At 58.6% G+C, this 26,144-nt stretch overlaps 1 protein-coding gene across 2 annotated transcripts in view; it reads right to left on the bottom strand.

Annotated features, from left to right (window-relative positions):
• Positions 1-22,413, bottom strand: part of KCNQ4 (potassium voltage-gated channel subfamily Q member 4) — a 63,341-nt gene extending 40,928 nt beyond the window's left edge. For both annotated transcript variants that reach the window (XM_075539349.1, XM_075539351.1), the window contains exon 1: positions 22,100-22,413. In XM_075539349.1, coding sequence (XP_075395464.1) covers positions 22,100-22,413 — 314 coding nt within the window. The remainder of the gene's footprint in view (positions 1-22,099) is intronic.
• Positions 22,414-26,144: the final 3,731 nt, after the last annotated feature.

The following is a 26,144-nucleotide window of genomic DNA, read 5'->3' as shown; positions in this document are numbered from 1 at the left end:
TTTTAAAAAGCGTGAAATCCTCAGGCTTACAAGCTCAGGCTAGGCTAGCTCCTTCTCACGGTGTGCATGGAAGGGCCTCACCCGCCCGCCACCTCACTCCTCACTCTTCACCACTGATTGTCGTCCAGTGTGGCACGAGATTCCCCACCATCAAGCCCTGTTCCCTGGCCCACAGCAAAACCAGGGCTTTTCATTAGTACTGCATCTAGCCCTCCCCCAGGGCCCCATCCACCCCCACCCCACATTGTACTCCCCACCACTCTAGTCACTTCTACCTTGGCTTTCTCTCATAGGGCTGTTTGTAGTAGAGGTACTGACTTTTTTGTAACCCAGAATCCTGTGTGCCTGACTCAGAACAGGTGCTTGGCAACAGTTTCCTGAAGGAGAACCACCTCACCACTGGACTTCTGACCAGTGCCACCCAGATCTGCAGACACACAGCCCAGAGCCAAGAGTATAAACTCACTCATTCAGTCAGTAAATATTTACAGAGCGCTTCGCATGTGCCAGGAGCTCTGGTGGTGTAGTGGTTACACATTGAGCCGCTAACCACAAGATCAGCTGTTCAAAACTACCAGCCGCGCTGAAGGAGAAGGACGAGGCTTCCTACTCCTGTAAAGAGTTAAGAGTCTTGGAAATCCACAGGGACAGTCCCACCTTGTCCTCTAGGGTCGTCATCACCTCGATGGCATGGACTTTGGAGTCTCACAGGCCAATCCAAAGACACGCAATGTCCCTGCCTTGATGCCACTCACGTTGTAGTGAGGAGAGCCTGGCAATAAACAGGACATGCTTCCAGAAAGGAGGGTGGCTGAGAGGTGCAAGCAAGAGGGAGGGGTCAGAAAAGCAGTAGAGGTGGGACGCAGATCATCAACTGGCCACGACGAGCATTTTGGCTTTGAATCCAAGTATGACGGGAATTTTGAGCAGGATCTAACAAGAACTGATTTATGCTTTGAAAAGACTGCACTGGCTTGAGTGGAGAACAGATTGCCATGTGGGTGGGGGCTGGGGGGCAATGCCCCTATGGGAGTTGGGAAGCTAATGATAACAGTCTACGCAAGAGATGAGGGTGGAATGTACCAGGGGCCATGGAGGGAGTGGAGTGCCCTCGGATCCTGGCTGGGCTTTGGTGTTGGAAGATCTCTGAGAGAGAGCAAACACAAGTCCCGTTTACAGACAGGGAAACAGTTCCAAAAGAGGCACAGCCTCCTGCAATCGGGGCAGGGCTGGGCCCCAGCTTCCCTGACCCCGAGGTAATGTTCTTTTGCTTTCTCCTTGCGTAGAAGAGCAGAGCCCTGGTGACAGAGTGGACTGCAATTTGAACCGCTAACCAGAGTTCAAACCCACCAGCTGCTCCAGAGGATAAAAGATAGGGCTTTCTACTCCAGTAAAGAGGGACGATCTCAGAAACCTACAGGGCAGTTCTATCCTTTCCTACAGGGTCACTGAGAGTTGGAATCAACTAGATGGCAGTGAATTTTTGTGTTTTTATCAAACTCAAGCCCCTGCCCCCGACCCCCTACCGCAAAAATGCCCTCCATACTGGGGCCTGCCCCTGCTCTTCCTGATGCATGTGATGGTGGCACTGGGCTCCAGCATTACCCAGGTCCCCAGCTCCTTGAGACAGGCAGGGGTCAGGGTCACCTCTAAGCAGCCTTCTGTCTTCTGAATCAGCAGAGCCGTGTAAAGGAGGAGGGAAGGAAGGTTCTAAAACCAGGGAAAGAGATTAGTCCTCACGACTTGGTTCTCAGTATTCCCAGCACAGGGAGGGCATGGAGGAAGACAGCGCTGACAGGGTGGAACTGGAGCTGGAAGGTGAGGCAGGACCCTCTGGGGAGCACAGGCCCCAAGACTGAGCCCAGTTCCAGAGTTCTGCATACTCAGCCACTGAGGGCCCAACCCTCAGGTTTGGGGAGAGGGAGTGAGGGGTATGGTTCCAATGTGTCCTGACGACTAAGCAAAGCAGTATGCAAACCCACAGGCCACACCTGGGCAGCTACCCTGCGAGCCTTGCTCCCCCGGGAACCTCAAATCCAGTACCGCACAAAATGAATCCTGATCCAGCAAGGCTGATTCCCATGGACACCAGGGAAAGGTTTTGCTGTGTGACCTTGGACCAGAGGCTCAGCTTCTCTGTTCTACAGTTAATGCCAAAGGGTGAATGTGAGGGTCTTCCTTCGGCAGATTCTCTTTTCAATTTCCTCAGCCTTTAAAAAAGTGGCTGTCCAGTACCAGAGGCAGGCGGATGCTTGCAGACAGGGACAGGAGTTGAAGTTGGGGGCCAGAAGGGCGAAGGCACACAAACACAAACAGAGCTTGGCTGTCTCCATGCCTCCATTTACTCCTGACCATGAGGAAGGGGGTTGGCCACGGTCTCCAAAGGCCTAGTTTTCATTCATTGATCAGTCACTGGCGATTTCCGCTTCCAGAATGGGAAGAAGTTTGTAGACAGCTCTGGGAGCTGCCAGTCCTCAGGGACTTCGAGGTTCTGGGGTATCCAAAGGAGGGTCTTAATATCACACATCCACGGTGCTCTTCTCAGAGGAGGCCCAGAGGGACTCCTAGCGTAATCCCCACCCTCAGAGGGGGAAAAAGAGGAGTCTGAGACCAAGCAGAACTTCCCACGAGGGCCCCGTGAACAGAGAGTGCTGTAGGAACGGAGGTTCGGGAAGGATCCTGATGCCCCCTCCTCTACTCCTTCCCTCCCCTCCGCTCCTTTCTCTTTCGACCGAGAAAGCGCCAAGAATGAGCCAAAGGAACGCGGGCGCAGCGCTGGCGGTCCATTCTGGTTCTGCCTGGCTCAGGGACTTCAGCGAGTGAGCGAGCCTCCCCTGGAACTCAGTGTCTTAGTCGGTTTAATGGGACCATGATCACAGGACCGGCAGGCTGGAGGCAACGGGCTGGCCCGGAGGAGGACTCTGGTGCTGGTGGGGAGGGGGAAGGGGAGGGGGTGGCCCAACGGCCGGTCACCTAGGGACACAAAAGCGACGGCACCGGGCGGGGTTCCTCCCTGGCAGGAGGGCACGAAAAGGTTCCAGGGGCGGGAGGGCCCCTGGAGACTCCTCCCCTGAGACAGCCCTCCGCCCACTAGTCCTGCAGACCCCCTTCCCTTTTCGGCTGAGGCCCCACTGTTCTTGGTTCTGGGGTCCCAGGAGGCCCGCAGTCCGCCGCGGGGAGGGGCTTCACCGGGGGGAGGGGCACGCCGGGGGCGGGGCGGGGCTGTGGCCGTCCCGAGAGGGGCGGGGCTTCGCCGCCTGCGAGCTCCGGGCGCTGGCGGGGCTGCCCCCCCCAGCGGATCCGGTTACCTCCCCGCCGCCTCCCCCGCCCGGCCGGCTTCTTTTTCCGTTTCCAAATTAACAATTGAAAACGCGGCGGCCTGAAAGGCGAGCAGCGGGCCAAGCGGAAAGTGTGAAGGTGCCGCCGCGTCCTCGAGGCTGAGGGCGGAGTGGGGGGACGCAACACCCCGACCGCTTGGGGCTCAGCCACCCATTAACTCGCGGTGCGGAGTCACAGGAACCCTGGACCCAGAGATGCCAAGGCTCCAAGTGGGGCCCTGCCCCTGATTCGGTCCTGCTACCGCCCTGGCCAGGATCTCAGCACCTAGTGTCCAGGCTCGGGGCAGTGCCAGCCCCCAAGGGAACTGGATGGCGGGGGAAGGGGGGCGGGGGTTAACACTAGGACTAGGTTACCACTCTTGAAGCCAAGTGCCCAGGAGGGGCAGGTGCCAGGCATCGCCCACACAGCTTGTCCTCAAGGAGTGCCAGTCAGGTAGCTTCATGCACACTGTCAACCAATTCACTGGGGCCTCAGTTTCCCCTGTGGGGGGCCCTGGTGGCCTTGGGTTCAGGTTCAAAACCAACAGCTGCTCTGAGAAGCAGGCTCAGAAACCTACAAGGGCAGTTCTACCCCATCCCATAGGGTCTCCTCCAAAGCAATGAGTTTGTGGTTTGGGGGTTTGGGCACACTACCACCTACCCCCACAGCACAAGGAGCTGTCCACCAATGGGCTGCCTCCCCAAAGCCCCACTGGACACATCAATGAAGGCCAGGAAGGTCCACAAGTCAGTGAGGAACACTGGAGCCTGAGCCCACGGCCTGGGCACCCTGGCCCCTATAGGAGGGATGGTGTGGTGTCAGGGCCCCAGTGGGCTACATCCATCTTCTCTTTCTATGTCTGGAGAGGTGGGTGCTGAAAAGCAGGCAGCTGGGACAAATCTGTGGCTATCAGGTGGGGAAACTCTCCTTTTCAGATATCAGACAGGCCCTGGGCTCTGAAACACTTTGAGAGGTACCCCACACACCCTCAGCTCCCAGGAGCACAGGGGCTTTGTCTCCTCTGACAGTCTGACTGAGCTTGGAGGGCATCAGATTCTCGAGATTTGTTGGGTGATTGAATGAACTGGTGGTAAGCAGTCCCTGAGCTGCGGCATGCCTCCTCTCCATCTGTGGCTACCTGTGTGAAGGGGCCAGGCCAGGGGTTTAAGGTGAGGGATCTTTCCATCCCGGCTGGGGAATGGTGAGAGGAGGAGCCAGGAGTACATGCAGAGAAAAAGAGGAAGGGTGGAAGAAGTGGTCTCAGAAGTCACTTCTTCCTAGTGTCCCCCTGCCCACTCCTGTCCAGTCCAGGACCCAGTCCCACCCCTCCCTCTCCCACTGGGCTTTTCCCTGACCACTGCGCCTCCAGCACCCCCTCTCCATCCTGGTCCGTTCATCTTTCAGTCTGCGAGCGCCTCTCCCCCACTTAGCTAGCCCTTACTGTTGACCACTAAACCCCAACCTCCTTAGCCTAGCATTTGAGGTGCACATTCCACTCTAAGCTGGCTTTCACCAATGTGACGCTGGGCTGGCTCCTCTGCTGGGATTCCAGGCCCCTGTGAACACCGTTCATCTCCCGCACCCCGAACCCTGACTGCTGCACCACACACCCGCGCTGTGCTTGGGTACTCTCAAGTCAGTTTTGACCCACTGTTGTGCTGCTATGTGCTGCTGGCACGGTACTGACTCAGAGCGACCTTACGTACAACGAAACAAAACACTGCCAGGTCCTGCGCCATCCTCACAATTGTTAAGTTTGAGTTCATTATTGCAGACACTGTGTTGCATCATCTCATTGAGGCTCCTCCTCTTTTCCCCTGCCCCTCTACTTTACCAAGCACCATGTCCTTCTCCTGGGACTGGTCTCTCCTGACAACATGTCCAAAGTTGTGCAACGAAGTTTCGCCATCCTCGATGCTAAGGAGCATTCTGGGTGTACTTCTGAGAGAGATGTGTGAACAACCCACAGCAACCCCAGGGGGCAGACCAGAACTGGCTCATAGGGCTTCCCAGGCTGTGGCCTCTATGGGAGTGGGACACTGGGGGTTTTCTCCCATGGAGCTGCTGGTGGGTTTGAAGCTTCGACCTTTGGGTGAGCAACCAAGTGCTTAACCAGTGGGCTCCTCCCTTCGCAGGATGCAAGTCTCCAGGGCAGGGCCAGGTCTGCTTCTTCCATATCCCCCAGGCCAGCCCTGTGAGATGTTCAGACACCATCTCGGGAATAAACTGGAAGACCCACGCCTGCTAGAGCCTTGGGCATCAATCAGTCTAGGGATTTTCATCCGGTCCCATGAGGCTTGAGGGCTCTGGGTGAGGGTATCTTGGTGTTGTTGCCAGGGAGGAGGAGAGTGGAGTGGGTCGAGGGAGCATATTCGCTCCATCACGGGCAGGGCTGGGGCAAGCATACAAATGAAGAAGCACGTACCCTAAGTCTAAATAGTTGAACGTTTAGGTCAAGCTAACAAGTTACATAAGATCTGTCCAACCCTCCCACCTGACACATATATACCTTCCTACAGATCTGCAAGGCCAGCTTTGAATTTAAACTCTTGGAAACCTGGGCTGGAATCTGCAGGGAGGGCACAGTCAGCCCCTGCTGGCCTCCAGTCCCCAACCTGTGTTGTGCCCCCTTCTTTTCCCTCACTCAGCCCCCACCTCACCCACAGGAGTCTGTGCACACTCCTGCAGGAGGGGGGGGGAGGGGAATGGAGGGGGAAGGGTTCAACAGGGGGTGGCACCCAGCTTGTTCTTCCAAGTGCCATCTGCAAAGAGATACCCTGGATCCTGGTTGTCACATGCCAGCAGTTCCGCCAGCCCTGGGGAGGCTCAGTCAGAGGTTCTGGAAGGAAGGGGCAGGTGCAGGCTCCAGGACAGCATGCTGGACCACACAGGCCAAGTGGGCAGGGCCCTGAGCTCCCATCCTGCGCCTGCGCCCAGCAGCCCCGCCTTCTTCGTCTGCTTTACAGACTTCACTTCTGTGCGGAGTTTCATTTAAAGAAAGGGAGCAACCGTTTAAACAGCATGAAAAAAAACCCAAAAAACTGAAACCCTTACTCTTCCCTGGAGCTCAGGCTGCTAACCCAAAGGTTACACGTTCAAGTTCAGCCAGAGATGCTTCAGGATCAAGGCCTAGCAATCCACTCCTGAAGAATCAGCCACTGGACCCCCTGGGGTGCACACCTGGAATCGTCAGAAGTGATGTTCTCACAACTGGTTTACTGGTCCACCCCCAGAACAGGGAAAGCTGAGGTTGTGGGTAAGGGGGTTGCCGGGGGCGGCCCACAGTCATGCAACAAACCCAAGGTTCAGCCTCAGGGCTCTTGGCCTCTGTGAGCTGCCCAACATGCCGGGCCTCCGCTGTCTGTCCGTTGTCTCCAGAGTGCTGCATGCTGGCCTGTGCTGGGGCCTCCTGCCTTGACAGGGGCTGGACCCTCCCCTTGGGTAGCTCAGCTCTGGAGAGGCCAGACCAAGCCAGAGAAGGAGAGGGAGTCCTGGTATAAATAACTGTGGGGGACCGGGATGTTTGGACCCGTCTCCCGGGGCGACGGCTGTGTTTACCGCCCAGCAAGGAGGGGCCTGGCCTACACATTTGCCTCCCTGACTTGTAGCCAAATTTCTTCAGGAAGAAGTGGCCCAGGATTAGCCCCGGACACTTTCATGTTGTGTCTCCAATACATCTTCCCTAGTTCTGTTCCAACTTGGGTCCTAATCCTTGAGACACTGCCCTCAGCCTTCAGCCAGGAGCGCTGCCCCTCCTCCCAAAAATGGCCCAGCATTTGCCCCAAGTCCTTACTCTGCTCGAAAAATGAAAGTGTTTGGAGCCCAAGCAGGGCAGGGGGAGGCCCCAAGCAGAGTGTCTGGGTTGGTGCCAGCGATTTGGGCTGGGGCCACTGGGCATGGGGCAAACCTCTCCCACGGTCCTGGCCAAGACATGGAAGGCTACAGCCCCCGGATTAGGGGAGTGCAAATCCCTCTCCCCAGCCCAGCGCCCACCCCGTGCCTGTCATGTGAAGGGTATTAGGTGGCCAGGCCCCATTGTGGGAGGGGCTGGCAGGTGCTCTCTCAGCCATGCCTTGGCCTGGCCGGCTCTTCTTCCAAGTCAGTGCGGCCCAAGCTGAGAGCCCCTGGTGCAGGTGTGCCAGTGAGAGACCGGGCCCGAGCACAGAGGCCAAGGGTGTTGGGCTGAACCATGTTCCAGCCTGCAGCCCTGCGCAGCCTGCCACTACACACACACATACACACACAGACACACACACACACACACACACACACACACACACCAGCTGATAGAGGAGTCTTGCTTGAGTCACAGCTGGTTTTCAGAGAGCTGAGGCTCATGTGTCCATCAGGGTGCCTGGACATCTGGGTGCCAGCCCAGTCTCAGCCACCTCCAGGCAGACTGTCCTTGGGCATGCCACTTCCCCTTCCTGAGCCTCACTGTAAAATGGTGATGATATACACCCATGGTCGTTGTGAGAGGTCAGCGGGCTACACTGAGAAGCGGTCCTGAAACCATGTAGACCATGAAGTGGGGACAAGGGGGCCTCCTCCCCAGGACCAGCAGCACTGAGGCCCAGAGGCCAAGGCTCAAGATGTGAACAGATTTGTCCCGGGTCACCCAGAGGGGCCTTGTACCAGCTTCATTACTGGGGACAACTAAGACTCTTGGGCTGAGCTTGGCTTCTAGTCTGAGGCTCTGTTTCCTCATTGGTAGAAAAAGGGAGAGGGAGAGGAGCAGGGAAACGGAACTGTGGTCACCTGGACTCTGCCTCTCTCCAAGGCACCCCATTATCCGCCCTGTGTCCCCATGGGACCATGCAAAGACCATCATTCTAGAAACACCCATCCCTAAACCCAGATCCTCTTTCAGCCTAGGGGCCTGCCCTGCCCTCTCTACTTCCCAGGTAGCCCCAGCTCAGCACCCCTGCCCCCTTGCTCCCCTACCCCCCCCCCCCCACAGAGCCACAGTTTGCATAAGCAGCTGGGCTTTCCCTGTAGGCAAAGTCTTGGGGCTGCAGCCAGGTCAGGCCAGGCTCAGACAGAGTGAGTGGAGGGGGCTCAGAGAGAGGGTGAGGCTCAATAAAGGGAAGACACTCAGAGAAAAGGGTTAGGGACCTAGGAGCGGGTGAGTCCCTTTGGAGGAAGGGAGCATGGGAGCCCCTGACCTTCAAAAATGCCCTTAGGGACCAGAGTCTTCAGGGTCAATCACTCCTCCTGTCCCCTTACCCCTACATCCCGATCATATCTGGAGGGCATGCCACTTTAGGGGGTTCCTGTTAGTGGAGTGGATTATGTGTTGGGTTGCTAACCACAAGGTCTGTTGTTCAAACCCACCAGTGACTCTGCAGGAGCAAGATGAGGCTTTCTACCCCTAAAGCTTAAATTTTCCAAATTCTGGGAGACCTACAGGGGCCATTCTACTCCTTACACGGCCTCTCGAGTCTGCAAAGTCTTGACAGCAGTGTTTTGTGCTCCCTAAGGGCCCCCGGCCTAACTCTGACCATGGTTGCCCCCAATCCTGGGATACTGGCCCACCCACAGACTATTTTCTGTCAACCTCCAGCAGTCTGCCCCTGGGTGCCCTGCCCTCTGGCCACAGCCTGCCACTGGCCAGCAGAGCCAGGTACAAGCCCCGCTGCCTGCCCACCAGAGCTGGTGTCTGCCACCAGCTGAGAAGGCCTCCTTGGCTGACCTCTGGGTGGGGGGCGTCCAGCCAAGAGCACGGGATGGGTATTCTAGAGGCCCGACTCCCCACCATGACCTGGGAGAAGGTGAGGCAACAGTGGCTGGATTGGCCTATGCCACCCTAAGGCTGCACAAGAGACAGCAGTGGCTGTTGGGAAGAGGTTTCAGCCCCCAACAAATTCTTAATTATGGCTTCCTCCTGATCTTTCCAGGGCCCATCCAGGGGGCTGGGCCCCATGAGGGCAGGGGAGAGGCAGAGTAAAAAGAGTGTCCCACTGGGCTTAGGTCCAGACCACTTAGGAAGCACCCCTGGGGTTCCCTGCCTTGAGTCCAGCCCCAGAGAGTGTTTTTCAATTCCCCATCTGCTACACTCTCCCACTGTCCCACTTCATTCCTCCAGCTCCTGGTAGAGGAAGCCCCCTCCTCAGTGTGGCCCCTCCCTGCCCCCCAGCCTCTTCTCTGGACCCTGCACGGGGGCCACCCCTCTGACTTCTCACAGTGCTCTGTAAACCCCTATGTCAGCCTCACCTCTGGGCTCTACCCGCTACTCCCCCGCCTGGCTGACCTGACCAGCTCCTGCCCAGTCTGTTCCATTTGCCAAGGCTCAGCTTAAACCTCTTGGTGGGGGCGGGTGAGGCTGGACTCCTGATGGATTCTCCCATGCCTGCACTGCATAAAGTGGCACTTACCACCCTGCCTGGTAACGGCACTTCCCACCCATAGTCACCATGGAGCCAAGAGGGGTCAGCGTCACTGCTCTGCCCCCAGCACCCAGGCCTGTGGGACCCTGCTTTCCACAGGAAAGGAGGAGAAGGGAGGGAGGGAGGGAAGAAGGAAAGAAGGACGGAAGGAGTGAGTCTCTGGGTTAGAAGTGGTCTAGGAGCTGAATCTGGAGATGCAAACTGGCGCTGCCGGGACCAGCCAGGAACTGCATGCACACCTCGGTGCATCTGGCCCATAGACACGGCATTTTTTCCACGCACATCTACCAGGGCTGTTCTTTCCACAGCCGGTGCTCCATTCGTGTCTCTGTGCCGCACTTTGACATGGTTCCCAGTAGTTCAAACTTTTTCATAGCACGCGCTACAGCCTGTAGTCGCTGTAAAATAACTTTCCACACACGCTGTGGGAAACCCAATAGAAGCCCTGGTGGCCTAGTGGTTAGGAGTTGGGCTGTGAACTGCAGGGTCAGCAGTTTGAAACCACCAGCCGCTCTGAGGGAGAAAGATGAGGCTTTCTACTGCCTTAAGGATGAACAGTCTCGGAAACCTATGGGGACAGTTATTCACGAGGCCCCCTGGATGGCGGTGCCTGCCTTACTGCGGTGGTCTAGAAGCAAGCCTGCCATCCCTCTGAGGTGGCAAGAACTCAGCCTCTAGAGCTTGACTTGCGGGGAGGACATTCTGGCCTGCCATCCACATCCCAGGGGGCCTGGTGGTGGAGTGGTCATGCAATGGGATGCTCATTGCAAGGTTGGCAGTTCGAAGCCACAGCAGCTTGGCAGGAGAAAGATGAGGCTTTCTACTCTCATGAAGAGTGACAGTCTCAGAAACCCAGAGAGGCAGTTTCTACCCTGTCCTGTAGGGTCGTCACGAGTCAGAATCGACTAGATGGCAGCGAGTTGGGAGGTTTTCATCTACATCCTAACAATGTACCTAACCTCTCTTGGCCTCAGCTTCCTTGTCTGAAAAATGGACATGCTAATGTTGTTGTTGTTGTTAGGGTGCCGCGGCGTCAGTCCCATGTCACAGCGACCCTGTGCACCACAGACCAAACACTGCCCATCCTGCGCCATCCTCACAATTGTTCCTGCGCTTGGGCCTCTTGCTGCAGCCACTGTGCCCATCCGTCTCCTTGAGGGCCTGCCTCTCTGTCACTTCACCAAGCCTGCTGTCCTTCTCTAGGGACTGGTCTCTCCTGATCGCATCGCTGAAACTCAGGAAAGGCAGGACCTGTCAGAGAAGGAAAACTCAGCCTATTCCCCACTATCTGCCCGCAACAAGCCACGGAAGATATCTCCACCCTGTCAACGGCAGGAAGCTTGCAAGACCCAGGAAAGCGAGCAAGTCCTGTCCAGTTCTGGCTCTCACAGGTTTCACCGTGTCCACCCGGGGCTGTGGCGAGGAGAGAGTGGAAAGGCGTGGAAAGTCCTTTTAGCACTAGGTCAGGAAAAGGAAGGCCCTCCGAGATGGGCTGGCCCAGGGGCTGCCCCGGTGGCTGGGCCTGCGGGGTTCTGCTGGGTCACAGGCACTGTCACTGCGTCCAAGCCCACGCATAGGGCCCCAGCAGCAGCATCACTGTCTTCAGGAGCACTGGGGCGCAGTGGATTAAGGGGCTCAGCCGTGATCCCACCAGTCATCACCCCAAGAGAAAGACATGGCCTCTGCTTTGGTAAAAGAGGGCAGCCAGCCTCAGAAGCCTGTCCCGCGGAGCAGACCACCCTGTCCGCGAGGCTCGCTGCGCCTGGGAGTCTGTTTGGCAGCAAGGTATTATTTATTATCTTGGAGTCCCTGGGTGTCGCCAATGGCCGGTGCACTCTGGTGTTGACTCAAGTCCACCCGAAGACACCTCAACAGCAAGGCCCAGTGACCGGCTTCCGCAGAAGCAGCCAGCGTGGCTCCAGAATGATCTGGACTATAATCGACAGCTGGGGCCGGAGGCGAAGGCTGAGAGCCCGAGAGGGAGGTAACCAGTAGGAAAGTGTCTCTGGGAAGGTGGGAGGGGACCACTATGAGCCCCCCCCACACAGACACACAGCCCAGAGACTTGTTCCCCTCTCTCACACCCCAAGGGAGCCGTGGTGGCACAGTGGATACGTGTTGGTCTGCTAACTGACTCATCGCGACAGGGTAAAACTGTAGGACAGGGTAAAACTGCCCCGAGGCAGTTTTGAGACTGTAGCTCTTTATGGGAGTAGAAAATCTCGGCTTTCTCCTGTGGAGCAGCTGGTGGTTTCGAACCGCTGACCTTACAGTTAGCAGCCCAATGTGCAGCCAGGACAGCGGCACTTGATCTAGGAGATGCCGTGGTGAAGACAGTAACTGTCATTATACCAGGAAGGAAGCTGGGGCCTCAGAGAGGGTGGGTCACCCACTAAAGTCACTCAGCCTCAGAGTGGCAGAGGTGGGAGTGGAAGGCAGCTCCCCCATCCATCTGTCCAACATTCTCTGCACCTTTCACTGAAGGCGAGCCCTGGTTCAGGCTAACTGCCACCACAGCCCCGGGCTTAGGAAAGAGCCCTGGGGTGACCCTCTCAGAGCTCAAGCAAGGCGGTGGGGGCCAAGGCTCTGTGGGCTCGAGGGTCCCTAACTCCTGGCTCTTCCTGCCCCTCCATCTCCTCCCCAGATTCCATTCCATTTGGGCTCCAGCACTCAGGAGGCAGGCAGAAAGGTGGGTGGCACGAAGGCTCAGGATTTCACGCAGCAGTGCAATTTCCAAAAGCACTCTGGGGACTGCATAAGGTTGTCAACTTTTTATTTTGCCAAGTAAGGACATTAAAATTAAAAAAAAAAATCCTAGCGCCATCAATTCACAAAAGAAAGGACATCATCTCAGACAAGACAGTTCTTTAAATGGAATAAATTTAGTTTTATGAAAAAGCCACTACGTCGTCTTATTTTCTTCCCTTTTGCCTGAGGCCAGTGAAAACCACCGAGGCTGAGGGCAGGCCTGAGAGCCATCTGGAGGTGGGCCTTGGGGTCACTAACAGAGGGGTTTGAATCCCAGCTCCGTCAGACAAAGCCTGTAACTGTGCCCAGGGTCCCTCCCCTCGTGGAGCCTCAACCACGCAGGCCACACAGGGGGGCCGAGGGGGCCTGTGTCTGCAGGGCGTCACTCACGGGAAGAGCTCAGTCACGCCCTGGTTCCCATGCAGGCCCCACTGTCATGTCTCCTATGGCCTCTCCACAAAGGGTTAACAGGGCTGTTAACCAAAGGGGCTGTGCCCCAAAGATGTGGCAGTCTGCTTCTGTATTTACAAGCTCAGGAACCCTGTGCTGCTCTGTCCTATAGGTTCACTATCAGTGGGAATCGACTCGATGGTTCTGGGTTGGGTTTGGTTTAGGGTGCATGGCTCCCCACTGCCACCAGGGCAAAGCCCGCAGCTGCGGCCTGGCAGCCAAGGGATCATGTGCAGAGCCCCAAGCACTCCAGACTCTGTAGATCCTAGGGCAAGGGGGTGGCAGAAGAGGGTCTCCGCGAAAGCATTCGTTCCTGCCATGCCCTCCCTCCATCAAGACACAGCCCACAGGGCACCCAGGGGCCCTTTCTCTACTTCTCTCCAGTCCACGAAGCCCTCCTCATCCTTACAAAGCACCCAGAATCCCACCTTCGTTCAGTCTCTATGAAGGCTCACTAAACAGCACCCTTGTGACAAGCACGGTGCTTGACTTCCACCCGGCCAGATCCTGCAGCCCAGTGGGGACCAGAAAGAACATGCAAGGAGGCCCGAGGGACCCTCCCCCCCTCCCCCCCATCCGGCCCAGAGTGCTCAAGCCAACAGGGAGTTGATGGGTGAAAAGGTAGCTAGAGGATAGGGTGGGGAGGGGGCCTGGCAGGCAGGGGAGGTGGCACTGAAAGTCCTTTCTTAAGCAAGGGGCACAGGATGTTTGCAGGAGGGGCTTTCAGGCTTGGGGGCAGACTCGGGAGTGGGCAGAGGATGGGGAGGGAGAGGAGTTCCAGTACCCAGGGCGGAGGAGGTGGGTCCTCGTCCTGCAGGTGGTTGGACAGAATGCTCAGAGATGATACATCAAGAGGGATTTGGTCATCATGGAGGTGACCACTGGTGTCCCAGGAGTGCTTGAGACACAGCCCACAAAATCTGAACACGGAGAGAAAGACGCCCCCCAAAAACTGCACACAGATCCCTGAGAAGCCTCCATACTCCAGAGGCACAGAGGCATAAACACTCACTGCCATGGGGTGGATGTTGACCCACAGCTGCCCTATAGGACAAGGTAGAACTGTCCCTGTGGCTTCTGAGACTGTGACTCTGTGGGAGTAGAAAGCCTCATCTTTCACCCCTGGGGCCACTGGTGGTTTAGAACCTCACAGTTAGCAGCCCAGCTAGTAACCACTACGCCACCTTAGGGGGCATAAAGAGGAGGTGAAACTGCTAAGGAAATGGACAGGGATGAGCCAGGCAGGCAGACATGGGGAAAGGCAGAGCCAGATGGGTGGCATGGCAGAATGGAGAAATGCATGGGCTCACGGGAAGCCAGAGTCTAGGTTCGAATCCAGCCTATACCACTCATGCTGCGCGGACCTTGGGCAAGTAAATTGATTTCCTATTAATCCCTCTCTTGGTAAGACAGGATTAACTTATTTGTAAAAGAGGATCCGGGGTTGGGGGCAGATACTCAACTCAGCCTTCACTATGGGCCCCAGCTCCACTGACCCCCTCTGTACGGGCCACACTCACCTCCTCATCTAACAGGTACAGGCCTGGCTCTCCCACCACCAGGTCACCCACCCCCAGAAGCCAGAGAATCGAGTGCGGAGCTGGGAGGCAGCCTTCCTCTGCCCTCAGCTGCTCCAGGGCAATGTCCATCTACTGAGGGCAGCAAGGCAGAAAAGGCCATCAGGTCCCATCTCCTGGCCTCAGTTTTCCTATATGTGAAATGAAGCCATGGAGCTCAGAGCTCTGGGACTGGGGCTGTATGGAGAGAGAGGATGGGCAGAAAAGTCTATCCCTGGAGGTCGCAGGGGTGGGGACCCGGTGCACCCAGGGCCTGGCCCTCCAGCAAAGGGTGGCAGCAGGATACAGATGGGCAGGAGCAGAGAGGCCTGGGATTGTGCTGACAAAGCTCCTTCTCTCCCCCTCCCCTTCCTTCCCTTCCCCTCCCAGGGGACAGCCGAGCCCAGCAAAAAATAAACCCCAAGACTGACCTGGCCAGGCCTGCAGCTCCCAGGGAAGTAGGGGCAAATGGGAAGGGAAGGTGGGGGAGACACAGACAGTGTGAAGTCCCTGCGCCAGAGCCAATGGGTACCTGATCTGACATCCATCCATGCCCAGAGGTTAACTCTGAGGGGAGAGGGGCCACTCCTTGGTCTGATAGGGACAGTGGGCAGAGTAAATGTTATTCAGCCCAGTTAGAAAGGACCCTCAAGTTTGGGGACCCGTAATGTAAAAAAATCTGTCACCCTGTTGTCTGACCTCCCTCCATACCTTCTGCTGCAGTGGGAACGGTGTTCCACTCACCTCCAGCTAGCTCCCTCTGGCCACCAGTCTGGCCTAATGTCTACAGAGTGGCAGGAAGTGTCCCCTGGTTTCCCTGCAGGGATAAGGGAAAGCCTCTCCCTGGTCGGAGACCCCCACTCCACCCATTCGTCCCCAGTCCCCAAAACTCCAGGAGGGAAGGAGGCGGAGGGAACCGCCAGGCCCAGTGCTCCCTTTGCCTCCCGCCCTCAGGCGCTGCCCACGGATTCCCAGCCCAATTAGTCTGCTGCCTGGGGCTGCCCCCTCCCCCTCCTCACCCTACCAGGTGCCAACCCCCAGGCACACTGATCCTGCCCTAGGGACAGAGCTGCCCAGAGTGCCTGGTGTCCTAAGGGGCTCTATGGGGGCCCTGCAGTCTGACCAGCACCCTAACCTCAGCCCCTCAGAGCCTCTGCTGGAAGTGGGCAGCCTCCTGGGTGCCCTTCTGAGGGCTGCCCTGTCCTCTGAGGGGCCAAGGAAAGAAGATGCTGGAAGAGGAGCTCGCCCGCTTCCGACCCTGCAAAAACGGAAGGTCCTGAGACAGCAGTTTCCCTCGCCATCCCAGCAAGACTCTGTGGTAGGCAGCTCTGAGCGGTTCACTTTCCTGGTCAGCCCGTTCTCTAGAGGGGGAAACTAAGGCCGGCAGTGGCAGGTGTAGGGGTGGGCACCTTGCTGGTGAGTAGTGGATTCCCTGCCTCCACCCCGCAGGGAAGATGTGTGCCCCCTGAGATGAGAAAAGTAGACTCAGGAGAGCATGGGGATCCCTGGGCTGTCTCCCTGCCACCAGGACTTATATTCCAGCTCCCTGGGGCCCGGCTAGCTGCCAGCATTCGACAGGAGGCCTGTACTGAGCCACGCATGCACCCCCAACTCAAGTCAACTCTCCATGTCCTTGTGAGAACAGGCAATAGGGGCTAGTGGTTTAAGGCAGGCCCTGGTCCCACCCCCAGCCTCCACCCCTCTCTTGCCCACTTCTCCACCCCTCCCCCCCAAAAAAACAAAAATAACACCTCACTACCATCAAGTCCATGCCAACTTATAACGACCCTCTAGGGCAGGGTAGAATTGCCCCGGGGGGGTTCCGAGACTGTAACTCTTCATGGGAGTAGAAAACCCCATCTCTTTCCCCATGGAGTGGCTGGTGGTCTCAAACTGCTGACCTCGAAGACCTCGAGATTAGCAGTCCAATGCGTAACCAGGACACCACCAGGGTGCCCGGCACCCTCCCCTAGGACAGGCATAGTCTGTGCCTCTTGATTCGCCACACCTGGCACAGAAGCGACACCCTTTAACTGCCCTTGTCAGGTAAAGAGACAGGAGTGCGGCGAGTCCCAGGGTCCCAGGTTCGACCCTGATGGCACCCTTCACTGGGGCTGTGACTCCCCTCGCCTAGCTGACAGGGGTCTCGTCAGCATGCCCCACCTAACGCAACGCCTGTCAGACACAGAATGCGAGTGCCGCGCTCAGGATGGGCGCACCCGCTCCGCACACTGCGACACCCAGCAGCACACGCGGACACACCGCGCGGAGCCACGCCCCGGGACGATGACGGTCATAGCCGTGTAACCATGGTGCACACCTGCGCCCAGCACTGTGTCAGGGCTTGATCTCACTGAGCGTGGAACACCGGAGAGGCAGGTATTGTTACCTCCATTTGTTCAGATGAGAAAACCAAGGCTTGGAAGGCTTATGAACGTGCCCAAGGACACATGACTGGCCAGGGAAGATTCATGACTGGGTCCAAATCTGCCAGCCTGGGAGCCCGAGTCCTTCAGTCCTGGTGGGGCAGCCACTGGGGCAAGGATCAGCCGCTGACTATCCTCCCTGGAACTCCTGCTCTAGGGGCCGGGGCACCCGATTGGCCCTGCTCATCCTCTGAGTCGCCTACCCGCTCCCCGCCCACCCCCCCCCCCACCTCTGGGAGAACCCACACCAGGCGGTGCTGGCAAGGGCGGTGAGAAAACCTCCAGCTGGTGGGCAGGGGATGGTCCCCAGTGTGACCTCCTTCAGGACAGAGGCAGGGCCTTGGCCTGTCTGCAGAAGCTCCTGTCCCTGCTCCCCAGGCAGTTTTAGCTTCCTCGACTGGCTCAGAGAACCTTAAATTAATCACCCACTCAAAGCGCTGCCATCAGCCCGAGAAGAATCACCTCTTGAGACACTCATCTTGGCTCCGACGTGCTGAGGACATGGGTTGCTGCAGCAACACCGAGTGAGGTTAGACCTTCAGCAGGGCTTCCTCCACGGAAGGTATGAATGGAGCATGGTGACCCCCCAAGAAGAACATGGGAAGAAAGCAGTATGGGATGGAAGAGGGGCAGAGGAGGGCAGCTTAGAAACAGAAGGTGATGCCCCCGAAGCTCCCTCTCCTTACAAAGACAAACACCAGGAAGGGGCGGAAAAGCAGCGGCGCAGACGCTGGGCACAATCACGCCCAAACATGAGGCAGAGCTCCAGCCACAGCAGTAGTCTGGCCTGTCTGCTGGCCTACAGAGACTCTGGGGTCCTTCTCTGGGAGCCAGGGGCCTGGTTCCCGGTAGTTCTACCACCGGCTCTCTCGGTGGCCTCGCCAACGGTGCCCCTCCCTGCCCTGGCATAGCTCGCAGTGCACTGCAGGGTGGGCCAGAATGATCTTGGAGGGCCCTTCCGGAGGAAGAAAGAGCAGCAAAGTTTGGAAAAGCCCAACACTGCTGCCCACACAGTCCCGAGGCTCCACATACTAGATGTCCCCAGAGCAGCCCCTGTCAGTGGACACCCAGCACACACGGCCCTCTCAGCCTGGGGAGAAAGGCAAAATGCCCAAGGAATGAAGCCAGCTCTGTTCTGCCCCAGGGGCCTGGGCAGGAGCCAAAGGCCCGGATGTGTGTCTGGGGGTGGGGTGGGGATGGGGGACAGGGCAGCTGGAGATTAGGGATCTTTTCCATGGATGCATACGTGCATCTTGCTAACACGCATGGACACTCGTGTCTACATCACAGTGGGAGTCTGTGTGCATCAGACAGGAACACAGGAGGGATGCTGTGTGGCACCGTGTGCAATACATGTGGGGTGCATTCGGTGGGGGTGGCAGTTTCCATTCAATCCCACAAAATTCGACCTCTGCCCCCTTGCCCAGGGCCGCCTGGATGCAGGCAGCTGGAAACAGAGTTGATTGGGGCAGGCCTGCCGTTTCAGAGAAGCAGGGGGCTCACCGGGGCTGGGAGCTGGGCAGGAGGAAGACAGCTTGGGTGAAGCTCTTGCACGTTAACTAGTGACCTTTGTCAAGCCTCAGTTTCCTCATTTGTCCAGTGAGGAGGATCCAAACACCCATCCCGGGCAGTGGTTGAAGGCTGCAGGGCGAGCGGTTCACAGAGTGCCCACCATTTCAGTTCAAATGCCAGAAGTCAAGTCCAGGCAGCTCCAGGGTACTGGGAGTCGGAAGTGCTAGGGCCTGCCCCTGCATCTGCCACTAACTGGCCGTGGGTGACTTTGGTCTCGGGAGTCTCCCGTTTTCTCATAAGGAAAAGGGGGCTGTTCACACGTGAGGACATTTACCTGGGGATCCGGATAGCCTTCACTGGGACTATTTCCACGCACGGGATGGTTGGGGTGGGTGGTTTGAGGGCCCCGGGGTCAGAAGCCCGAAGGTCTTCCTCATTCCCACAGCTTCTGACCCAGGGAACCAGGCCACTGGGAGGATGTTTACAGAGCCGTAAACCTTCACACAGAGAAAGTTTGCTGGGCAGCTGGGGGCTGGGAGGCTGTGTCTCCCAGCAGCTCAGAGAACGGGTAGAGATGGCAGGAGACTGGTGTGAGCTTCCAGAGGATGCTGTAAGGGGGCATGCTCTCCCCAAAGGGCAGTGATGGGGTGTTTCTGAAACACCAGCAAGTGCGGTTGGTGATGGGTTGAAGGTTCAAACAGAGGTGGGGAGCAGTGTGGGGGACAGGAACTTGGTGAAAGGACCAAAGGTTTAAAGATAAGGGGCAGAGCCAGGGATCCTTGGCTGGGCTAGCCTACTTCTGGGTGCCAGAAAAGGGGCAGGATCCGGGTGGGGCCCAGTGTGGGGCAGTGCCTCCTACAGCAGAGGGGCCCAGTTCACCTCAGCTCCCTCCTTCTGGGGCCCCTCTCTGCAGCTCTTCTCCAGCGCGTCTAGGAAGAGGGTCCTAGCTCACTGCACTCTGCCCTCCTCACTGATAAAGACGAAATGAAAAGAGGTGACCAACACCTGCAGCGACAGGGATGGAGGTCCAACAGCGGGAAGCACTTTCTGCCAGGAACACATCCAGAGCCCTTCAGCAAGAGATGAGTGATGAGAAACCTCACATCCAGGGCACCTCAAGCACAGGAGGGCGGCTCTGTGTAGGTCCCCACTCCCTTGCACCCAGACAGGTCTTTGCCGTGGACTAAGCTCCTTCCTACTCACTTCCTCCTCCAAGAGACTGGGCACTTCTGACCTCGGTGACAGCCTGGCCATCACGCGCTCAGAGAGGCCCAGCAATCAGCCCCAGGTCACACAGCATGCAAGGGATGTGGCTTTTGATTGACCCTTGATCCCTTTGGATTTCTAAGGTGGATGTCCAGTTCTTTGAAATGTGTTAACCCCAGTCCATTTTCACACCAAATTTCCTCCACCAGAGCCTCTAAGAGGTACCTAGCCCTGGGCTCCTGGGGACAAGTGGTCAGGAGAAGCTGCCCCTAGCCAGGGCATTCCTGGCATCCGGAAAGGGCAGGATGTGGGGCAAAGGTGCCAGTGGATTTAGCTTCTGGAGAGGAAGAGAAGGCCTTTACAGAGAAGGTGACGACAGTGGCTGACCACGGGGCAAGAAGCGGTCCTTCACCTCCAGTGACTCTCCTGAGAGCTAGCGACCAGACCTGGGGGCCACGGATTCCTACCTTCTATCGGCATTCTCAGGCCCAGCCATGCCTTAGAAAAGTCATCTATCTCCATGGCAAGCGCCCTGGCTCCCTGTGGAGTCTATGGGCAGCTGAGGGGCTGTGAGGACAAGGACCCCCAATACATTCATTCATAATTAACAGTGCCCCTGCTTCGCATCCCCCGACTCCACAGTCCCTTGTCCCCCAGCACTGCGCCTGCACCACTTCAAGCAGCCCCTTTCTGTATGTAGTGCTACCGATCCAGCTCACACCGCCCAGTGGGCATGGGAGCGAGTTAAGCTATCCCTAACTTTGAACCAGAAGCTCTGTAGCATCGTGGGTTAAGCACCGGGCTACTAATCAAAAGGTCAGTGGTTTGAACCCGCCAACTGCAACTCAGGGGAAAGATGAGGCTGTCCACTTCAGCAACAGCTCACAGCCTCCGAAACCCTACCACACAGTCCCACTCTGGCCTGTAAGGCTTGCCGGGAGTTGGAATCAACTCTGTGGCCATGTGGGTGAGTTTTCCTTGAACGGGGACCCAATGCCTGGCCTCATGTTCTGAGCAATCTCAACTCCCAGTCCCGGCAGGGTCTCTGAACAAAGTTCAGGCAACTGCAACCAGGTGCTGAAGGACTGAGCGTGGCTTCCTCCTCCATCCCTCCCAGTGGTCGGGGCGGGGGAGGTGGTATCCTCCTGGACCAGCACCTTAGCCTTCTGTACTGGTAAAGTCCCTGGGACCAGTTCAGATGGGACAGAGCCTGGGCAACAGATGACAGACAGACAGGCAGATGGAAATTGATAGAAGCCAAGGGAGGTAGTAGGCCAGTCATGTGGATACACAGATGGACAGACGAGTGCACAGGTACCGGGACAGGGCACCAGAAGGACGGTTACCCACAAGCCGAAGCAAAGAGGTGAGAAATGGATAGACTCAGCCTGACAGAGGGACAGGCAGGCAGGCAGGACCGTGGGCCTGGCAGGACTGAGGACCACCCCAAAGACCCTAAGATCAGAGGCCCCTCTCTGGGGTAACAGGGGAGGATTTGTAGCAGCATATTTTCCAGGGAGCAGAGGGCTCTCTCCAGTACCTCCGAACGTCTGGGTGACAGGCCCAGGCCTTCAACTGATATCCACCGGGGCCTCTCAAGTTCCCCGCTGGGTCAGGCCGTCCCCCAAGACGGAGCTCTGAGCTGCCAAAATTCATTCTTTACATCCAAGAGGGCTCAGTGTTTTTGAAAGTTGTAGGAGCCCAGGAGGAGAGGAGGGGCCAGCAAGGAGCGTCATTGTTTCCTAATTTACCCCTCCCCTCTTTCTTTCCTCTGTGCCCAGGGCCAGGCCTAGTGCTACAGCCAGCCCAGCACGCTGGGCAGGCGAGCAGGCCCAGCTGGCCAGGGCAGGCACAGAGCCTGGCTGTGCCTTGGGAAGTTGTGGGTGGAGGAGGAGGCAGTGAGGACCGACCAAAGAAGTCTGACAGGACACACAATGTCAGGGCCCAGGGGCGCCTCCAAGACCCCAAACACCTGCTATCAGACGCCAGCCCTGGGCTGGGGTGGGGGCCATCTCCAAGGGGCTGGCAGGTGGGAGCTCATCACCAGGTAGTGACAGCACTGGGGAGGAGGTGACAGAAAGTGTGTGGAGGCCTCTGTGTTTGGGACACTGGGAGGCAGCAGTGGGAAGGAAGAGAGGGGAGCCCCACTTCAGAGGCTCCAGACTTCAGGGAGAGTATGGGGAAGAGACTGGATGTAGGTGGTACCTGGGACAGAGGGGCAGGAGTTGAAGTCCTGGATGGGAACGAGTTGAGGGGTGCAGGGTGAGGTTGGGGGGTAAGAAGCCATGTCAAACAGGGATCAGAGGTTAGAGTCAGACCCAGGGGATTTGAAACAGGACTCACATCAGAGAAGAGAGAACCTGGGGTCCTGGATGGGGGAAGAGGGCAGGAGGCGGAGCCGGGGCGGGACGCCATCCCCCCAGAGAGCCCAGGTTCCAGCTGGGGCTGTGCGGAGAGGGCGCAGAGTGGCAGAAGGGTCGCGGGGTCGCAAACTCACATGAAGACGTGGTAGACGAAGGCCCAGCCACGGGGCCGCTCCAGCACGTTGTACACCCAGTTCTGCAGGCGGCGGTAGCGCTTGTGCGCGGCCGAGGAGCGTTGGCCGCAGGCGGAGCCCGAGCCGGAGCCCGGCCCAGGGAGGGGCGCGCCCGGCGGCAGGGGGCTGCCCAGAAGGCCGAGGCGGCGCGGGGAGCCGCCCCCGCCCGCCTCGCCCTGCTCGCTCTGCACGGCCGTGAGCGCCACCAGCTCGGCGCGGGGGGCGTCCCCGGGCGGGGGGGCCAGGCCGAGGCGGCGCGGGGGAACCTCGGCCATGGGAGGCGCCGGGTGGGGCCGGGGCCCGGGTCGGGGCCGGAGCGGGGGGCGCGCCGGGGCGCTCAGCGGCGCATGGCTCGGACCCGGGGGTCGGCGGGGCAGCCCGGGGCGGGCGCGGGCGGCGGGGGCTAGGGGCTGAACCGGGGCTGCGCCGGAGCCGGGGGTGGGCGCTCCGAGCCTGGGGGCCGCCGGAGCCCGCACTGACCGCCCGCTTCCCCGGCGACTGGGGCGGCTCTTTCCGACTCCAACTCTCTTATTACGCGCTCCATGCCGCTCGCCTTTCCACCTGCCGCCGGCGCGCCGCTCACATGTCACCCTCCCCCGCCCCGTCCCTCCCCCGCCCGCCCCCGCCCGCCCCGCGGCCGCCTTCCCAAATCGGGAGGGAGCGGGCACGCCAGGCCAGGAGGAGGAAGGGGACCGGCGCGGCGCAGGCGGCCGGCCAGGGCGCACGGGCGGCGGGGTCGGTGCCCGGTCCGGCCCGCGGGGCGGCGGCGCGCGGGGCGGAGAGGCTGGGAGTGTGCTCGCGGGACGCGCGGGTGCGTGCGGCTGGGGGTGGGGGTGAGGTACCTGCAGGCCAGGTCGGGGTGGGATGCCCTGAGTGTGGTTGCGGAAAGTGGGGCGTGGAGTGTGGCGTGGCGTGGCGGCCGCGGGGCGAGGGAGGGAGGGACGCGGAGTGGTGTGGAGTTGAGGTGTGAATGGCCGGAGAGGTGTCTAGTGCGTGCCGAGGCTGCAGCGCTGCCAGAGGGTGGGGAGTCAGTGTGGCGAGGGGCGCTGGGGATGGCATCAAGATGGAAGTGCGGAGACCGGGCGGCACGGTGCAGTGGCGCGGGCAGCGAGCTGCAGGGCGAGCCCTTTGCTTGGAGTGCGGGGAGTGGCAGGTGTGCGGGGCTCTGGGTAGGCTGCCTGTACCTGAAAGGCCTGGTGCCCTGGGGCTGTGGAGGGCGCGGCAAAGTGGCCTTGTCCCCACCCCTGGGGAGTCTCCTGGTTAGGCCCTTTCCCCCAAAGGGGGCTCCCTGATAGGAGGGGACCTGCTCCCTCACCTCACTGCCAGGTTCAAAGCAGATGGGGTGTTGGGAGGTGACAGCCCCCTCCCTAAATGCCAAACACCCACAGATTTCCACTCAGAAGAGGGGGAGACCCTGCTGTCCTCTGGAAAGTTCTTTGGACCGACTACTATCTCACTCTCTTTCCCTTCAGCCCTCCCCGCACTCCCCCTCTCCCCCTCCCCCCACCGCAGATGGCAATTGGGGTTTCCATGGTCCTTTGCACCTCCTGGCTGGCTGCACCACCCGCGGTTCACTCGGCAGGCCCTGCCCCAGGGTGAAGCGCTTCCGCAGCAAACGCTCCCCAGTTCTTCCCAGAGGATCTCGGGGGACCAGCGGAGCAGGAGAGGGGGAGAGGGGGCGGGAAGGAGAGCTCGATTCTCAGCTGTCAGCAAAGGCAGCATTGATCTGCTGAGCACCAGTGGGGGAGGGCAGGAGGGCGGCAGGGCTTGGCAGGGAGGGAGGGGGCTGTGTGGCATGGGACCAGGCGCCTACCCCTACAGTGACCCTTAACCTCCTGCCTGGCGAGGGCTGCCTTCTGGGGTCTGACCCGGATGCCAAAGTTGCTCTTGGCTCTGGGTGCGCCCAGAGTCAGAGCCTGATGCCTTCGGTAGGTGATGCCCCACCCCTGGACTGGTAGCTGGAAGCCCAGGGCCTGCTTCTGTGTGCTGGATTAACCCAGCATCTCCCTGAGCCGAGGCAGAAGCCCCCAGATTTGTGGCGCTGCACCAGCCCCACCCCCACCCATTCTGAAACTATGGGACCTCTTGCCTGGACCTTGTCCATCAGGAGTCTGGTGGGGCAGGGCAGAGGTCTGGTGCAAGGGTATGTCCAAAGTCCCCCCTACAAAGTGGTCATGTCTTGGGGGTCTTTCTGAGGCCCCTCTTGTGTGGGAGAGAACTGAAACGAGGCTGTCCTTATCACCCCTAGCCCTAGCCCCCAGCATACCTGAAATTGGGTCTGTTCTGGGAAATTTGACCTCCAGCATAGCTTCTGCCCGACCCTGGAGGGGTGAGGGTCTGGAGGGGTGAGGGTCTGTTCCCTCAAGGGCAGCGGGAGGAAAGGCACCGGGGTTGCATCTGGAAGGATGAGTTAGATCCCAGTGGACATTCCTCCTGCAGGGGTGTGTTATGGAGGGGCAGACCTACTGCTTTTTCAAATGAAGAGACAGGGAGCTCTTCCCCAGTGACAAAGGATGGAGATGGTTACGGTGGTGTGTGGGAGAGCAAAGAAGACAGAGGAGAAAGGGCAGTTCAGAGAGGACAGGTGGCAATGTAAGGGTCACTCAGCAGCCTCCCTGCCCCATCCGGATTCCCAGGACATGACTGGCAGGGTGGACTTTCCCCACCACAGCCTTTAGTGACTAAGACACTTTTCTGAGCAAGCAGCTGTCTCAGGCTCCTTCAGTCCAGCTCCTCCACTGAAGTGTGTGGGAGGGGGGGGCGGATGGGGGGGTTGCTGTGGTTCCCCACCCTCTTCTTCCTCTCTCTCCCACCTGTTCCCTCCACCTAACCCTCAGCAGCTTCCTTCCCACCCACGGCTCCCTCTCTGCTAGCTAGCACCATGTCCCCACAGCACTGACTGGGCGAGGCCCTGCCCCACTCTGTCCATGGAGAAGAGGGCAGGGCTCTCAGACCTCTTGTAATTCATCTCTGTCACATGCACCCATCAATGGCGAGAGTATTGATTGAGAGGAAGGGGGACAGGGAGAGAGCTCCCATTTGCCAAGTATCCACTGTGTGCCAACCCTGCCCCCCTGGGAGAGAAAGCAACCCTCCATGTGTGAGAACACTGAGCTCAGAGAGGGGTGGGTGCCCAGCCAGTCCGCGACCTTTTAACTATGTTCTCCATCTGACACTCACCTGCTGTGTTGGATCTTAGGACCACTGCTGTGGGCTAAAGGGACCCCTAGATGGTCCAGTCCTTGATCTTTAGGGTCCACTCCTGCCAGGAAGGGAGGGTCCCAAAGTCCAACAGGAGTAAAATCTGGAAAGGGAACAGGCTGGGGCCAGGCTCCATCTGTTGCAGACTCTGTCTGACCTTGGGTCAACAAGGGCTCAAATTCCTTTTCTGGAATAGGAGGAGGTGGCTGATGTCCACAATCTTCCTCCTTCATTGGTGACAGAATCCCTTGTATGGACCCCAAGGTGTCAAAAGCACCGGAACGGGAACACATGGCTAGCATTGGGGCGGAGACCAGGGCCGTGGACCTCTTCCCTCCCTGCATCCCAGAAGTCTTCACCCTCTAGTGGTTGTCTCCCAACAGAAGGGCTACTAGAGTTCAGAGATCAGGGCAAATTGGCACAAGCTTCCAGAGAGGGCATCTTCTTGGGGACGAGGGCGGGGCTTGAGCTGAGCTGTGGAGGTGGGGTGGACTTGGCCAAGCGGAGAACCGTGACTGAAGCCTGCTGCTTATTAAGGAATAAGGCTGCTTGTGGCTGAGTTGGAAGGCTGGCAGTTCAAACCAGCCAATACTAGGTCCTGTGCAGGAAACTTTCTTGCATTGTATCCTTCAGCATCACAACAGCCCTGTGGGTGGTCCTGCTCACACCCCTGTTTTATAGACAAGAAGCCGGGGCTCAGAAGAAATGGGCCCAGCATCATCCTTAGCTCCTGTGTTATAGCCCATCGGTTCCCAAACTGATTTGGCTGACGGTCCCCTGTTTCAGGAGCCCTGGTGGTATAGTG

This window comes from Tenrec ecaudatus, chromosome 1, assembly GCF_050624435.1.
Source record: "Tenrec ecaudatus isolate mTenEca1 chromosome 1, mTenEca1.hap1, whole genome shotgun sequence".
Lineage (NCBI taxonomy): Eukaryota > Metazoa > Chordata > Mammalia > Afrosoricida > Tenrecidae > Tenrec > Tenrec ecaudatus.
Note: the sequence above shows the minus strand (reverse complement) of the source record. Positions and strands in the feature narration are given on the sequence as shown.